Source organism: Paramormyrops kingsleyae, chromosome 19 (assembly GCF_048594095.1).
Source record: "Paramormyrops kingsleyae isolate MSU_618 chromosome 19, PKINGS_0.4, whole genome shotgun sequence".
Taxonomy (NCBI): Eukaryota; Metazoa; Chordata; class Actinopteri; order Osteoglossiformes; family Mormyridae; genus Paramormyrops; species Paramormyrops kingsleyae.
In genome coordinates this window covers 17785902-17803527 of record NC_132815.1, presented here as the reverse complement: position 1 = coordinate 17803527, position 17626 = coordinate 17785902, and the positions used below count along the sequence as shown (strand labels likewise).

Sequence of the window (17626 nt, the reverse complement as noted above, 5' to 3'; positions counted from 1 at the left end):
AAAATGAGTGGCAGTGATTAGGATGGGTAGGTGGATTGACAAATTTAGAATCACAGTTGAGTACAAATAAACCAGAACGGTCAAATACAAAGATGTCAGTGAGTACAAAATGATCACCAGTATCTGAATTGCCTGTAACAGAATACCATCCAAACCATGAAGATAGGTGAACCAAGGGGTCCAAAATAACTTTTAATTACTTGTTTTTATTTACAAAAATTTGATTTGCATGTATTACTCCATACTGCTGCATGCAAAAGGATTTCCTCTGGAATTTTCCCTGAGATTAATAAACTAGAGCTTTTCTCTTATCTTCCTCATTATAGGTAGCCAACAGGCCCTGTAGCGATATAGACCTCTGCTCTCTGTCACTGGTACCACAAAGATAAATATTCAGCCCTGTTAAACTCATGTATACCATCTGCCACTCTCCCTTATAGCAGTTTATGATGTTTTTCTGGTCATATTCCTTTGGCAGAAGTATATTAGAGATGAAAAATATTCCCAGATAGTGAGCAATGTTTATGTATTTATAAACCAAGTTTTTAACTATTCTAGTGTCGACAATCCTTCAAAAGAAATCAAATAATAATAACTGGTTCTCAGAGAATTTTAAATAATGCAACAGAGATGTAACTAAAGGAGTAATGAATGTAACATTTTTGTCCAATATCAGTGTAAAATAATCACTTGGTAATTATGATTTTCAGTTGATAACAAGTTTACCCATCATTATAATGGTGCCAGCTAGACCATGTCGGGTGACTGTGTGCTACTCCCACACATCTTAAAAAACTTATTTCTTCCTTCAGTTTCTCCCAGTATTCACAGAAATAGATTATCTCAGTCTTCCCAACTATATCTCTGTGCAAAGTTTAAATAGGGCAGAGAACAGAAAACGTTTTAGCATGGAATAACAAACAATTGCTGATTTATCAAAAAAAAACTGGCAAATTAATTAGCTTCCCTGTTTAGTAGCTAATGCAAATTGCCTTTGTGTTTTCTATGAATGAATGAAATTCTCAGCTTTGGCCTTGTGACAATATGTTTGGCAGCAGCAGCCTTTTGTGCAGATAAGCTGGCTGACCATGTCAGGGTTTGACTGCAGTTTGGTATATTTCTGTGTTGACTGCGGGTCACATCTTTGGTTTTCCAAGCAGAAAATTGGTCAAAACAAAGGGTTCTACTAGCCACCCAGCCAGGGGTGTTGCTAGAGATTTTGGGCCCCATGAAAGCATATCATATTAGGCCCCCCAGTCCAAACAAAGTTATTTTCCTAATTTTTTAGGGCCCCTGTCGCTCAGGGGCCCTTGGAATCGTCCTAGCTTTCCTCCCCCTTACGGCGCCCCTGCACCCAGCTGACCCCCATGTTTGTGACTAGGTTTGCAAAGGGGAGGAAAATTTCCCTAAATTTTTCATGGAAATTTTGGGAATTTATACTCCATCACCAACTGGAGGTCATTTTGGAAAACAGTTTTATAGCTTTTTATAGCTTACATGTGTGCATGTTTATACTAGATGGGGTGAAAAGTCAAACTATAGTAAATTTATATTTTTGTTGTTTTAAATATAAATTTAAATGTAATTTTAAAAGAATACAAACACACTCACTATATGGACAACAGTATTGGGGCACCTGGCCATTACACCCACAGGAACTTTTATTACATCCCATTCTAAAGCCATAAGCATCAATATGGAGTTGGGCCCCGCTTTGCAGCTATAACAGCTGCTACTCTTCTGGGGAGGCTTTTCACAAGATCTTGGTCTGTGTCTGCAGTTTTTTCTCCCATTCATCCAGAAGAGCATTTGTGAGGTCAGGCACTGATGCTGAACATGACGGCCTAGCTCACCATCTCCATTGTAGTTCATGCCAAAGGTGTTCAATAGGGTTGAGGTCAGTTGGAAGCATAGAACTGTCTAAAATATTGTGGTATGCATATTGTGGTATGTGGTATGCTTCCAGCTTAGTGGGTACAGTTTGGAGAAGGCATTTTTCTCTTAATGCATTACTGTGCCCCAGTGCACAAAGCAAGGTCCTTAGTTTGGTGAGTTTGGTGTGAAAGAACTTGACTGGCCTCACCAGACCTCAACCTTAATGTGTGTGTGTGTGTGCGTGTGTGTGTATATATATATATATATATGTATGTATGTTTGTATGTATTTATAAAGTCCATAAAACTGATCAACTACGCCAAAGTAATCCATCAAACAGGCAAAAAGATCAGCTAAAATAATTTAGCTAGCCGGCCACCCTCATGATAAATCTTACTAGCTAATTGATGTCACTGAGATTTAGGTGAAATTTATTCTGTGATGATGTAACTTGGCATCAACCTGGTGAAAAGGGTCTTTGCTCATCCAACACCCTATCACCGGTTTCAGCAATAATCTGACAAATGCCCCCAATATCAGCTGCTTCTGAGCTGGACTGGGCTCTCTTTGGCAATGCTCACACAAAGGTCTGCCACAGGCCCACAAATGTACAAGCTGAGAAACCGGTGGCAATTCAGGCAAACCTGGGACTCTTTGGGACTGACCCAACACATCCAACACCTCAGCTGAAGGGGACAGTGACTCCACGCTTGAGGATTCTGACTCTGTTTGACTGATCATTTATGACCTTCAGCACATTCTCCAAGTTGAGCAGACTGACTTTGATTACCAACTCTTGTGCTTCTGTTAAATATGGAAAATGTCTTCCTTTTCAATAAAGTCTTAAGTTATATATAAATGTCTTCAAAATCTTTCTGTTTTTTGCTAGTACACTTGGTTAGTATATTTTTCACAACTGTACATATATAGGAAAATGTTCATTCTCGAATATTCCAACAGATTCCCATGGAAAGTTTCCTCCTCTGAAAATTCCCAGAAAGTGTATCTCTTTGTGACGAGGAATAACAAAGAAAAATCACAATCCGGTTTCTTCTCTGTTTATCCCTCAGTGGTGACGCTAACTGGCCCGGGGCAGCTACAAGGCCACTGGCAGGATGGAGAGAGCAGCGCCTTTCCGCTAAGTATGTTGATGAAACCTGCAGCCAGCGGAGAGGAATGAAGCAGGAGGCTAACAGCATTTATCCCAATTGAGCTGGTTTGGATGTCACACATTGAGGGGAAACCAAGGACTGGGTGAATTTTTATCATTTCCCTTTGCAGTACCTGGAGTGTCAGCTAAGCACATACAGTGAAGCAGTAAATATATACTGAGAGCCCTTCCAAGGTTCCCCCCACATCGATATATTCTGAATCTTTAGATCTCTCAGAGCTCTGGATTTTTTTTAACACTACAAAACATTGTATATTCAGAATAATTACTGGGGAAATGGTGGAAAGGCGTCAGAAGTTATTCATACACATACCTTCTCTGAAGTTTTCACAAGAATAAAAAATCTCAAGAAGAAATATACTTAGATGAGAGTTGCAAAAAAAAAAGCAAGGTGGTCCGCTTCAATAAAACATACGGGTGCAATGAGTGAAGTGTAAAAACACTCCTATGTGAAATGCATTTTGGGTAGCTGTGTCTGCTGGAACACAGTGACAGCGGTGGAGGCTGGGCGTTCATCTTGCACAGTAAATGCATTTATATCCAACTTCCAATCACTTATCCTGGTCAGGGTCACTGGAGCCTATCCCAGGCAGCACATGGTACAAGGCTGGGGTACACCCTGAATGGGATGCCAATCCATCACAGGGCACATACATACACATTACAGGCAACTTCAAAGCAGTAGCTAATTTGTGTGTTTTAATAAGGTAGGAGGGAAGTGGAGTATCCAAGGGTAACAAGCAAAATCCACACATACTGAGCAAACTTGCGATGCAATCCCCCTACTCAGGAAGTGTAAAGGACCTGTGATATTTATATTTTTGTACGTGTTTCAAACTCATATAATTACAAAGGATTTCGTTAGCATCATTTACATTTTGTCACTATGTCTTCTCATATTGCCGTCTCTCGCTCTCACTTTATCTGGCACACTTTCAGGTGTGGAGGCTGTGCAGAATAAGTGTTTTGTTCCTCCTCTACTGGGTGCAAGCATGTGTCCGCAGTATCCCTGGTGTTCTCGCATCACATGTGTCCAGGTGGGAAAATAACAGAAAATTCAGCTGTGAGTGGTACTGTGGGCTTCTGTGCATGCTGAGCAGCTTACTGGAAACAATCTGTCTGCATTGCTAGCCTGGTCTTCTCGTTCACTATGGCAGCGTTTGGGAGAGAGACAGCAGCACTGATTGGTTTAAGAAGAGACGTGGCAATTCTGTGTCCCCTGGGAGTGGAGGGATTCAGCCACAAGTGCTGTGCGAGCCCCTAACTAGACTGACCGCCAGATCACTGACAGATGCCATTAAGGGGCTTTGATGAAAGTCAGTGCACTTAATAAAAGGAATTACAGAGAGTTCTGCATATGTCATTTCTCATTATGACAACATCCTGGCTTCTGACCTTGAGGACAACAGTGTCTTCATAGGGAGGTCTGCGACCACCTAAAATGACTTGATGACATCAGCATCCATTCTATAAGCAATGGAGGGGGACTTAAGGGCAGCCATTTTGTTTGTATAGTGTGTAGAAGAGACCACTGATATTGGGTATTATTCTAAGTCACCACTCTTTATGTAGATCCGCCAGGATGAATTCTGCAAGGTTTCCATGGTTTTTGTGATATGGTCATTATTTGATTAATAAGCACAACTATCAAAGGAAACTGATACATTTATAACAGCTGCTGAGAGGATTCCTGGGCTCAATGGGCTCCAAGCCGATGTGAGGGAAGGCCAAAAATCTTTTTTTTCTACTTTCTAGTTACACATCTTTACTTTTCTCAAAATCAACTGGTAGCACTTTACTCAGGGGCACAAATAATGTAGTAATACATGCTTACTTAATGCATTAATTAACCAGAAACAGTATTAGTTACGTACTGATCCCATGTTCGTTCATAATTACTCAATCAATCAACAGTTCATGTATTTCATGCAGTTGCTATATTTATTCATGATTTGCACTTGAGTAGTAAATGAGTTACTAAGCTTACTTGTGCCCCCTCTGAACTCTTAGGGTATGTTCACAGTAGGGAAGCCAAAAAACACAATGAAAAGTGCAACGCGTTGTACTGCATTTTTTGTCCACGTTCTTGCGCAATAATAGTTTTTAATGTTGTTTTGTATTAGTCATTTCTATGCACATGATTCTCCCTAGTGCTCGTGGGGGAAAAGAGGGTGTTAAAAAAATGCATACGAACACTTCGGATTGTGTTTGTATCCAGTTTTCATTGTCATCATCGGCAGTGCGCAGCGCAGAGAAATACGTGCAGTGGTGCGTTTTCAAAATTCACTGCAACGCAGCGCACTAGTTGGAACATCATACATTGCTTTCTATGTGATGTACGATGTTCTAGCGAATCGCAGAATAGTGCGTGTTGATGGAAAGCGCAACGCAACACGTATAGTGGGAAAAAGCCCTTAGCAATCAACCAATAGTGTGATGACGTGGGGATTCTGCTCACAACGTAAATCCTGCAGGTCCTGGAATTAGCTCAAAGCCTCCCATGACCCTGCTTTGTGATTGTATCTTTGGCAAAATGCACATGTTTATGCTGAAGAGTTCTCCCACCTCATGAGACTTAATCACAACACTGGTGCCAGCTCATTACTGTACTATATGCGGATCTGTGGGTGATGAAACCGTCAGTCCAAATAATGGGTCCATTTAGCATCTTTTGCTTTATATGTGTGAGCAGAGGAGGCATTTAGAACTGCGCAGTCACAGACATCATGCTCAGCAATGATATATATACAGTATATATATCAAAGGACCTTGGTATCTATCCGAGTGCAGCCAAGGTGACCTTTGATACATAGACAAGAAGAGCAAACCACAGATACATGATGCTGAACGGCATTTCAACATACTTCATTTTCCCCTCCCTGGAAATATGCTAACAGATTATTTCCCGCTTGAGTTTCTACGCTTAGAAAATGACTGTGATAATGCGCAAACATTTCCCGTCTTGCTGAATTGTGTACTGCAGAGTTGCTGGGTTTTATTTGAAGTGAACAATCTGAGAACAGAAGTGTAGGTGTCTGACAGAGACGGGGGGTTATAGAGGGACACCGGCGAGTCATGTGACTCACAGTCGCGCCTTCATATCAAATCAAATTCACGAATCGGTGCGGCAGCCGTCTATGAAAGCAATAGTCTGCAGCATTTCGGACACAGTGGAGAGAAGCGTTTCCTGTCTGTAAAGAATAAAGGCGTCAAGAGCACCCATGGAACAAGAAAGACTTCATGTTGGTTGCTGCTGAGGAGGAAATGCTCTTAAAAATACTTTGGGTTGACTAGGTCTCCTGAGTGTACTAAAAACCAAGCATTTGTGATCAGATATTTTCAGTGTAGGGTGAAAAGCTTTTAAAGGAATCTCTCGCACCATATTTGTTCCACAAGCAAACAAAGCATTCAGTGTATTGGTTGTGGTATCATTAAATGTAATTATTACTTTAAATTATCTGAATAAAAGTAAGTCTGTGTCTCTGACTAGAACAACACGCTGGATAATTTGAAATCTTTCAGGCCTCCAGATTAACACTGCATGTCTAACTTTTCAGTAGTAGGTGGTAAGGGTGATGCATTGAGGCTTCAGAGGACTCACAGAGCCACGAGAGAGGGAGAGAAACACAGGGGATAAAAGAGGTAAATATATCTTTAGGAAAATGCATGGATTGGGGGGGGGGAGACGGATCAAAATCTAAATTATAATTTACCAGCAATCTCAGTTGCAGTTCTATAACTGAATTAGATCCATCACACCAAGGTGACAGAGAAGAAAGACTATAAGTGTCTACATGTGATCAATACTTTTCCCAAAGCCTGTATCTGAATACAGAGAATTACGTTAAAAGACTGTGGACACAGAAAACTGCACTTATCAATCCTCAGATGTACTTCCCCATACTCTGTGTTAAAAAGTGATTTGTGGAGACTGTAAAATCCAAGAAGAGGGAATCATCCTCTACGACAGCTTCACAGCACCCTTTAGTTAATACGCAGCCACATTAACAGCCAAAACGCTGTTTCATCAGATAAAAAGGGACCACCAAGGAAATTATTTAAAAGGCAGAAAATGCATGTGTAGTTCGCAGACTACTGATGAAAACTAGAGGAACCTTAGCTTTGAATAAGCCACAGTGATGTCCCTGGGATCAGTGATTTTACTTCTACTTCCAAACCCACATCAAAGACATGAGGGCAAAGTAAACATTAACAGGGGTCAGAAACAAATAAGTTTAAGTTGTGTAGGTCCTACATAGCACGGTATGTTTTTTTTTATATATATCTTTGGCATGATAAGTCCGATCTGCGAAAACCACAACCAAAATAAAAACGAATGCACATCATCGGTGAACATTATTTCGCTACGTATAGCGATAAAAACACTGCGTAGAACTTAAACGGAGACCCGCAAAGTGAAAAACATTAACCAGACTTTCTTCTCTTTATGTAATAGGGCTTTAGGTATGCACTCCACGATTTCACCATCAGGAACTGCGTTTCCGGGGATATGCCGTTTATTCCGGCATCTGAAAGGCATTTGGACGGAGAGACCATTTCTTTTCTTTGGGGATATGCGTAGAACAAGATTAATAAGTTGGCATAAAGACAAGACGCTTCATAAATTGGTGGAAAATCCAAAGTTTGGAGCCAAGCCTAATACAGCATAAAGTATGTGGATTATGAGAATTTCCCCAATAGACTAGATAAACAGTTTTTTTGCTCTATAACGAGAAAACAAACAAGTGTTTATTCCACGATATTAACACCAAGGCATTATGTAAGTTCATAGTAATATGCTACAGCAGTAATATCGTAATGAAAATTTCCGACATGAAACTGTATAATTACATTTATATTATTAACGGTAGTGTTGCAATAAGCATTAATAAAGCTATGCTGCCACCCACTGGCAGCTATTAGAATTACTTAGATTCTCACCGCCATTGCATTTCATTATGGTATCATTGTCCAATTCTGTCTCCTCCTGGGCTGTTTTCAGCACTTGTGTGTCACTAAGTGAGGCAAACAAAAAAATTTACCCGAGATAAATATCGGGTGATGTAATGCTTCATTAGCTGTTACAAATGTATACATTACCCCAGATGATCGGTCAGAACAGTGTTCCTGCCGTATCACATTTTTGGCTTTCATTAAGCAAGTGTAAAACTAATAATTTGATTACTTAATATGAATAGCTGAATTGTTTTCACTAATTATAAATAAAATAATAATTGCTGTTGTTGGCAGCATGGTGGTGCAGTGGTGCCTCACACCTCTGGGACCCGGGTTCGAGTCGCTGCTTGGGTTACGTGTGTGTGCAGTTTGCATATAGGCTCCAGACCCCCCGTGACCCAGAAGGATAAGTGGTTTGGAAAAAGGATGGATAACTATTAATGAAATGAGAAATTTCATAATCCATGACAGCAGAAAAACCATTGCATGCTTATGCTGACTTCTCTCACAAAATGACACTCTTAGTTTAACGAACAGGGACTCTCTCACAGGTGGTCATTTCACTACACAACCACAAATCAAACTAAACCAAATTCACTATGAAAAAAATTCCTTAACCTACAGCAGCCCACCAATTTAATAAATTCCAAAATTACTAATTCAGCTTGTTTTTTGCACAGAGATGCATCTATAATTAAATATAATCATTTCATCAAGCAGTGAAGTTCCAGGAGAAGTTCATCTGAGTTGCCTCAACACAAACCGGGGATCTGTTTTTAATCCCCACGGTTCACTTACTCACACTCACTTACTCTTGGGGTGTCCATCGTGGCAAAGTGAACAAAAGGGAAAAGAATATCAAGGATCTTCTAAGCCACGCAGGGACAAGACTGGAGACGTCCACTGCAATCGCAGTGTACGTGCAAAGGTCACCAAGCAGACAAGTATCTTTCTGTCAAAACCAGGGGACATGGGCCAAAATACAGCTACAGCTGATTATTGATATAGAAGTTGATTAAATATAGCAATAATGGGCAGAAAGGAACATAATGGCATGACGGTGAGACAAACCCTAACAAGAGTGAATATAAAATGTGAGACAAGGATTTTTAAAAGCCCAAAAAGGTAAGAGACCATCCTGTCCCCACCCTAGAGAGACCATCCTGTCCCCACCCTAGAGAGACCATCCTGTTCCCACCATAGAGAGACCACCACACAGGAGTTTTGTTTAAAACAGCTGCTTTTATTAGGTGCTTTGATTTCAGTGGTACAAAAAAAAAAAAATTACCTATCCAATTTTACTACATAGTTTCAGTCTTCTACTCCGTACATTCCGAGACTGGATGGGTAAAATGGTTCACTTGAGGCTGAACAAAAGTTACATGTGAGACCACAGTGAGTATGGCTCAGAAAAATGGATACCGCTGCTATATTTGAAGTGCGAGTATTACATTACAGGGCACCTTTGAAAGAGGCCTTGCACTTAACTACACTTGCTGTATAACTGGATGCACTGAAGTGGCCTTGCGGTTTGGAGAATGTATTCATATTTTTATATATAAAAACCCACATACCCTGCTCAATCAAATCAATTACCAAAAAAAAAAAAAAAAAAAAAAAAAATCACAACCGGAACAGTACTCACATCACCTTAAAAGCATCTGAATATAAAAGTTTTGGGGAAACAATAACGATCAAGCTCTTCTTCATTAAACACAATCACAATGACCAAGTTTAAAACGCAGAGAGGCACATTGCTGTATTTTTTTTTCCTCCTCCCATCCAGTAACACAAAGTAAAAAGTTCGAGAAGCGTTTTCTGGAGTTGATCTGGAGATCAGAGCTGGTACTAAAACAGGTTACCAAGGGAAGGTTACTGAGAAGGGAAAAATAATAATAAAAAAAAAAAAAAGACACCAAGAAACGTCAAAGTCCCACAGATCAAGCCGCCAAACGCAGCTTAAGGCCGAATTGCTCTGTAAAACGGCATTGGCTTCTCCTTCCAGGATGACAGAGGTGAAATTCCCCCCAATTTGGGCTTGGGGGGGCTGATTTACCTGCGCTTGTCCTTTCGGTCCGACTTGTGATCCCTCTCGCCACGTGAGGCCCGTCGCCCCGAGCGGCTGCCCTCCGAGACGCAGCGCTTCTGCTCAGGCTTCCTGTCGGATCCCTTGTCTTTGGGCCTCTTGGCGTCGCGGCCGCTGCCCTTGGGTGAGCGGCGGCCCCGGTCGCCTCCGGCCCGTTTCCGGTCGCGCTCTCGCTCCGAGGGGCGCCTCTTGCGCTTGCTGTCTCCGTCGCGGCTGCGGCTCCGGCTGCTACTGCTGCTGAAGCTGCTGGAGCTGCCACTGGACGAGCTGCTGGAGCCGGAGGAGCCGCTGGAGCCAGAAGAGCCGCTGGAGGACGAGCTGCTGCTGCTGCTGCTGCTGCTGCTGCTGCTACTGCGGCTTCTCCTGCGGCCCCTGGCCTTGGCCCTGCCCCCCGGTCGGGAGTCTGGGTCCTTGGGGACCTCCACCACCTCTGATCGGCTGCTTGGCTCCACCTGGGTCCCCTCTGTCTGCCCAGGGCTTTTGGGCTCAACAACTGGCTGGGTGCTACGGTCTTCAGGGACCACTTCCAGCAGAACCTCAGGCTGCTCTGGCTCCATCGTCTCTGGGGCCTGTGGATTTTCAGCAGGAGGGGCCTCCAGGCCATTCTCCTGGCTTTCTTCCTGATGCTCCATGCTTCCTACCTTCCCAACCTCATCACCCACTTCCATCTCCACCTGCTCTGGGCTCACCACCTTCAAGCTTTGCTCCACCTCTGCCTGCCCATCCCCTGGCTGACCCCTGTCCACCTCTACAGAGTCTGCGGTACCTTGTACCTGCTCCTCTGCCTCCCTGACCTCCTCTGCACCCATAGCATCTTCCTCCTCCATCTCTTCTTCCTCCTCCTCCTCCTCTTCCTCCTCATTCCCCTTAGCCTCTGCTTGCTGTGCTTGGCCCTCACCATGAATGTGACCCACCTCTCCCTCGGTCTCCTTTGCATCTGCCGCCCCCTGGTGAGGCGCTTCCACCTCCATCTCTGCTTCCTCCTCTTCCTCATCCACCTCCTCCTCTTCCTCCGCCCTTACAGGCTTACCCTCCTCCTCCTTCTTCTGCTGCTGCTGCTGACCCTCATTCCTGGCCTCTGCTTGCTCCTTCTCCCTCATAGCCTGTCGCCGGGGTCTTACCGCCATCTTATTCAAATGCTCTGCAAACTCCTCTTGGCGCTCCTTGAATATGGCTGTGGGCACATCAACCACACCAGGAACAATTTTACTGAGCAGTACTTGAGCTTACAGCATCCAGAATGAAACATTTAAGGAGAGCTTCACAGTGACAAAAGTCGTCTTGTTAGTCACTGGGAGGACTGCGAACAAAACGTGACACAGCCTTTTATTTATATTTTATTTAAACAATGCTTTTAATTCGCTATTAAATCTGGCCTGCAGATTGAGCGTTCGTTTTCCACAGAAGAAAAAAAACACAATGTAACATTTCACTAATAAGCACTAGCAAATTTCACTGCTAATAGATAAAAGAAAATTTGTTATTGATTGAATTTTCCAATGCAGAAATATAGAGATGCAAACAAAAAGGTATTCATTAATGCATTACATGTAACAGAAGTATAAAAATAATAGTCTGCTCCATCTACTTTTTGCTCACTACGTCCAACTCTTTTCCCCAAACTTCCAAGTAATGTCCAAGTCAGCAGCTGTGTTTGTGATCAACCAATCAGCAAGTGTATCACTATGAGCCCTACCACAGTAGATTGCGGTTGAATGAAAAGAACCTACTCTTGAGCAGGGACTAAAATGGTCGGTATACATCCTAGTTCACAATTTTATATTTAATGGTTTTTCACCAGAAGTAACAGGATGATGGTGTGAATTGCTGGCCTGCACTGGGACCTTTTCCCTTCCTTTAACAAGGCTGTCACCTTTTCCCAATACTCCCAAAATATTGTGAATATTGTGTAGTTTCCGCAAATATGTACCCCCCACCCATCGTTTTTTGTTTGATAAATCAGATTAATGTGTAAAGTTGCTTACGCACATTTCTAGTGTCTTTTTGTGCATATGCACTTTGATACATGAGCCCAAAAAGTCCCAAAAGAAAAAAAATTAAAATCCAGGTTCTGGAAAAAAGTTCCTGCAGTGGGAATGGCACCTAATATTTAAATTCAGCTGTTAAACTAAAGGTTCGACTCCTTCCGTTTTCTCACGATATTCAGTTTCCTTAATTTGTCTCAATTAGCAATTTATTCTATACCTCCAATATACCTTCAGATATACAGCCTCCTGCATACAGTAGCACCCTTAAACCCTTAAGCACACATCCATGCTTGGCCCTCTGGGAACAGAGTTTGATTTATAAATCTAGAAGACTTAATTATTCAGATTACTTTTTTTAAATACAATTGGTTTAATACAATTGGTAACTCATTAAAAATACACTCTCTTTCAGAACAGAGGAAAATAACACCTGAAAAAGCAGTCTGCATATTAGCTGGAATTGGTAACTGGTTCCAGTGTGCAGCCGATACTCACCATTCATTTTCTTCTGCGACTCCTCCAAGAGCTTAGTGGTGGCTGGGCACATCTTACCGGGAATGTAAAAGATCGCTGGCTTCGTTTTCGTACGGATGTACTTTACGATTTTAACATTGTGCTCATTCCATTCCTCTTGCTGCAAAAAAAATATTAAAAAAATCTAAGATAGAGAAACTGTCTTGTGTAAATTTTACACATCGTAGTTAATGTGGTGTTATACTACACTAGTGAAAGAAACCCTATTACAAGCTGCCATGTGCCTCTCAAGTGCTGTGTTTTGTAAAGTAATTCACGAATCTGTACTTAACAGTCTGAGTAGGGGACACCCAGAGTAAGTCACTAAAAACGCTGACTGCGTTTTACGCACACACTGAGTTACAGGCTGTGTGGCAGAGCGTAATTACCAGCTGGGCCAGCTCCACTTTGTGCTCCAAGAGCCTGAGCTCCGACTGCTTGGTACGTCTATCTTCAAAGAGCTCCCGCCTCTCGCTCTCCGCCTTCTTCCGCTCTTGTTCGGCCTGCACCTCCAGCTTCTTCTCTATCTCCAAGCGCTTCTTCTCCTGCGATGACCAGATGGAAGGGGTTCAGATCAAGGCAGAAGCTGGCACGCAATGAAGATCAAGCAAGAAGGATGAGGATAGCGATTAAGGAACAAATTTTAGGGCCCAGGGTGTCACTCACCCGCTCTGTGGCCACTGTGGACTCTTGCTTGAATTTCTGAAGTGTTCCCATCAACAGACCAAACATACGCCGATTTCTGTAATAAGAGAATATGGCTTTTATTAGCCCAAAACATGTGCCCAGGGTACAAAGACAGCCTACGGCGATCAGTCCCCAGAACTACTGGAAGTGGCATCCGTTACATTAAGATTCGGTATTGATGGTGTCAAATGAGGGTCAACACCAAAAAAACGGCAATGAATAGAGTACTAGATAAAGAGAAAAATTTGAAGAGCTTCATTTAAAAGGTCCTAAATATCTTTTTGTTCTCACTCTGCTCTAAAACGGCACACAACATATCCACTGACCTCAGACCTGTGGGCTTCGCATCACACCTGTTACACTAGGAAAGGTAGTTTGTTCTGCTCAGTATTATGAGCCAGGAAACCAATCACTGGAATATCCAGTTCTACTAAAAATCTCACAAAACCATCTCTTGTTCATCAGACAAGCCATGTCTTCTCATGCATCCGGACAAGGAACAGATTCTTTCATAAAGCATTATAAAGCATACTTAATTCTTATACCGGCCATTATAATGCATTATGAAGGTGTCTATATTGCCGTAAACATGAAACCTTCATTGGAGCTTATGACATATTATAATCAACACTATAATGCCTTATGACTGTCAATTGAAGATGCTGTAATGTTTTATTAATTCTTATACCGACCAATGTAATGCATGCTATGTAATGCAGTAGGACGTTATCATAATGCATTATTGATGGCAGCTTCATGTAGAGTATTACCAAAATTTCTTATTTTCACTATTTTGAATTTATTTTTAATTAGATTATGAAGGATTAGTAAATTCCCCTTATTCAAATAAGTAAGTGGAACTGGAACAAGAGCGTAACAAGCTCAATCTTAAAAAAACCACAACTCCAGTAGGAAACTCAGCAACAGAACCACATTTAAAATTCTTTACCAAACTAAATTGGGAGTCTTACAGCATGTAAACCATCTTTTGGAGACACTTTCAGAAACTGAACACGTTACGAAGACACCACTCTCCATAGGAAACAATCCTCATTAAGCACACACAAATCACATAATCACATAGCCAGAGGTGGGAAGTTCAAGTCCAGAACAAGATTTTGTTTCAACCAAGCAGGCGAGTACTGGAGATTTACTCCCTGGACCTGAATTACCCACCTCTGCTCAGGCCTGTTCTGTGCAGTTTCAAAAACTTAGGTGTACAGAAATCACCGCAAATCAGGGCTTATTTTACCTCTGCTTCCCCTTCTCATCCATGGTCTGATCCTGAATGAGGTCTCGGCGTGTCCGCTCTTTTGTGGTGGCGACAACAGAGGACTGTAGTGTTGGCTGGTAGGGAAAAAGGTGAAGAGGTCAGGAGGCTCAACGTCTGGCCATCTGCCAATCATGAGCTCCTACAGCTTAACCAGCCCACAGGTGATGCTGGGGGCCCCCTACCTTCTGCTCGTCATCGTCGTCGTCTGCGTCACTGTCATGGCGCACATCTCGCGCTCTCTGGTCACCAGCCAACCTTAGAGGAAAGGTGAGAGAGGGACACAAGGTTAACCAAATTTCTGGGGGCAATTACCAGGATTTACAGAGGACTTTTTGCAATTAACACACTTTTTGCAATCCCACTTGTGAACCACACACTCCAGGCCCTTTAAAGTAATGTCTATTGCCAAATGTCAGAAAACAACAGGATACGTTGAGGACCTCAAAGACTTCAGCTGCAGCTAATTAAACAGACAATGTGAAAAATTTAATTGTGATTGCATCAGTTCCCTTGAGAAAGTACATTTACATTTTTACATTTCATTTATCAATCCATTTTATCCAAAGCAATGTACTTTTTACTTGAGAAAGCAAGGTCAGAGTACCTGGAGCAACTGAGGTGAAATCACTCAGGCAAACCTTGGATTCAAGCCAGCAACCATCTGATTACAGACAGGATCTCTAACCCGCCAAATATTGTACTTCAGCAAAAAGTAAATTAAAGCAATGCCACATTCAATTTTCTTGTATTAAAACAAATTCACGCAAAGCTCTCACCTCAGCAAAGCCCCTTCGATGTCCCTCTGTTTCGTAGGGGGTCCTCCAGTGGGGTCTGAAAAGCCACGCCTCCGATACAAAAGATTCGCAATACATTACGACCAAGCATGAAAAGAGCAAAGCCATATTAAACTGCAGACAGTATTCAAGCCCTTAATGCTTACCTCAATGCATTAATTCCTCGTCCCCTGCCTCCCCCAGGTCCTGGAATGGGTAGCCGTCGTGCCTGGCCAGGTCTGTCAGTGACAACAGAATTACCAACCTCGTTTCTGCTTAGCTTATAAAAAAAATCATTTTTAACAACAAATAAATTAGTCAGCATTCACCACATTTAAATGGGCCGTGGGGCAGCAGATAATGTAAAGGACTGATTGAAAACAAACGTATTTTCGAAAAGTGAAATTTAATCTGAGCTGCAAATTTGACCGCGTCCGCCCTCCCCCGAAACTTGTTAAACTACACCGTATTCCTGATCCGTAATCTGGAGTTTGGACTACGGTAATAAGGCGCACGTATTCTATAAACGAAGTGTCGATGCTTCCGTAGAAAACACACGAAGCACTAGGATACGTATGATTGTGGACGATTATCATACATAAAGTGGAACGGCTGGAGCGCAAACGGATACCTATATACTATGGGTTTGTTGCGACCACACGGCAGGGAGCCGACAGCCGCCTAGCCAGCCCCATACCCCAACTCACTCACTTGAATCGGAAAGCGAATAAACTTTTCCATTCTTTTTCCGGTATCTAAGCGGGTTAAATCTTTGAAATGGTGCTTCTTGTCGCCAATTGCAGAACACATGCACAATTATACCAACGCGAATTCAGGAGGTACATAAATCTGCCCGCAAAACTTCATCCGATTAGCAGGTTAGCCAAACGCAGTCGAGCGGCCGCATCCGTAACAAAGCCCGCGCCGCTCCGGGCCTCTGCTCACCTGAGCTCGTTGGGGTCCCTCCCCGTCAGCTTTCTAATGTTTTCATCCACATTTTTCAAGCTCTCTTTCGCCTTTTCGAGCTGATCCTGTAAAGTCCTCACAGCCACCGCCATTTTCGATCCCTCCTCGCCGCCGCCGCAAAGCACCTCTGGGTAAAATATGTCATGCGCACATCCCCGCCTCTCACGAGGAAGGCTGCTCCTCTCCCAAGACCCGCTAGATAGAAGACAACGTGAATCGGCGGGAGTTTCGTGCTTTTCGTACGCACTCCACTGTGTCTTAAAACATGGAATACAGAACATGGAAATCATGCCAATGACAAATCTAGTAAACTCAATAGCTTATAAACTGAATGCCATTTCATCATGCTTTGTTTCAACTCTGGACACAATTAGCTGAGCAGTCGCTGCTGATGTAAGAGACCTGCCAGGCTCATATTCTTCAAATATATCGGCAATATAATTTGGGACTAAATTATTCGGCGATCTGTAGACCAAAAGTAGTACTTTGTGGTAGACAGAGATCCAGGATCTGAGAGCTGGAGGAATGTGCTCTCTCTTCTTGGTGTACAGGGAGCCAGTGTAAGGATCTGAGAACTGGAGTAATGTGCTCTCTCTTCTTGGTGTACAGGGAGCCAGTGTAAGGATCTGAGAACTGGAGTAATGTGCTCTCTCGTCTTGGTGTACAGGGAGCCAGTGTAAGGATCTGAGAACTGGAGTAATGTGCTCTCTCGTCTTGGTGTACAGGGAGCCAGTGTAAGGATCTGAGAACTGGAGTAATGTGCTCTCTCGTCTTGGTGTACAGGGAGCCAGTGTAAGGATCTGAGAACTGGAGTAATGTGCTCATTCTTCTTGGTGTTAGGATTCTAGCAGCAGCATTTTGAATGAGTTGAAGTTGTTTGATGGTCTTTTGGGGAAGACCAGTGAGGAGACATTTACAATAGTCAAATCCCACATGTCAAAGAAATTCTTTAGCAAAGATGTTATTGGGATTATCTATGTGGATATTCAAATCACCAGCTATAAGAAAACTGTCAAAATCTGTAGAGTTGACAGAAGATCAGAAAATGTATCAAACTTAGTATTTTGGAGGTCTGTAGACAATTACTAATAAAATTTGTGGCGTGTCCTTCGTTATGGCACTGGGTTATTTAAAGGAGGCAAATTCACCTAATGATGTTTGCCTGAATTGGCATGAGTCCTTAAACAAGACAGCAACACCTCCACCTTTCCTCTCACCTCAAGAAACAGTAAAAAAAAAAAAAGTTCAAAGGGGTTGATTCAATTAGGACTCTTGAACTCGAGCTGCTATCAAGCTATGTTTCAGTTAATATCAAAAGTCTAGCTGATGATTAGAAAT

General features: G+C 42.5%; 1 protein-coding gene across 1 annotated transcript; it reads right to left on the bottom strand.

Annotated features, from left to right (window-relative positions):
* Positions 1–9224: 9224 nt before the first annotated feature.
* LOC111850958 (uncharacterized) lies at positions 9225–16428 on the bottom strand. The gene is made up of 9 exons (XM_023825373.2): positions 16268–16428; positions 15490–15561; positions 15326–15394; positions 14732–14804; positions 14529–14623; positions 13256–13331; positions 12979–13134; positions 12572–12710; positions 9225–11262 (listed from the first exon to the last, which is right to left on the bottom strand). The coding sequence occupies exons 1-9, from the start codon at positions 16378–16380 to the stop codon at positions 10055–10057; spliced, it is 2001 nt and encodes a 666-aa protein (XP_023681141.2). The 5' UTR covers positions 16381–16428; the 3' UTR covers positions 9225–10054.
* Between the last annotated feature and the right edge of the window lie 1198 nt (positions 16429–17626).

Excerpts from the sequence above, each read along its gene's own strand:
- LOC111850958 (XM_023825373.2), bottom strand. The coding sequence starts at position 16,380 with ATGGCGGTGGCTGTGAGGACTTTACAGGATCAGCTCGAAAAGGCGAAA. Across the intron at positions 15,562-16,267 it reads AGGGACCCCAACGAGCTCAG|ACCTGGCCAGGCACGACGGC; the intron begins GTGAGCAGAGGC and ends TGTCACTGACAG. Across the intron at positions 12,711-12,978 it reads AAGTGGAGCTGGCCCAGCTG|CAAGAGGAATGGAATGAGCA; the intron begins GTAATTACGCTC and ends TTTTTTTTGCAG.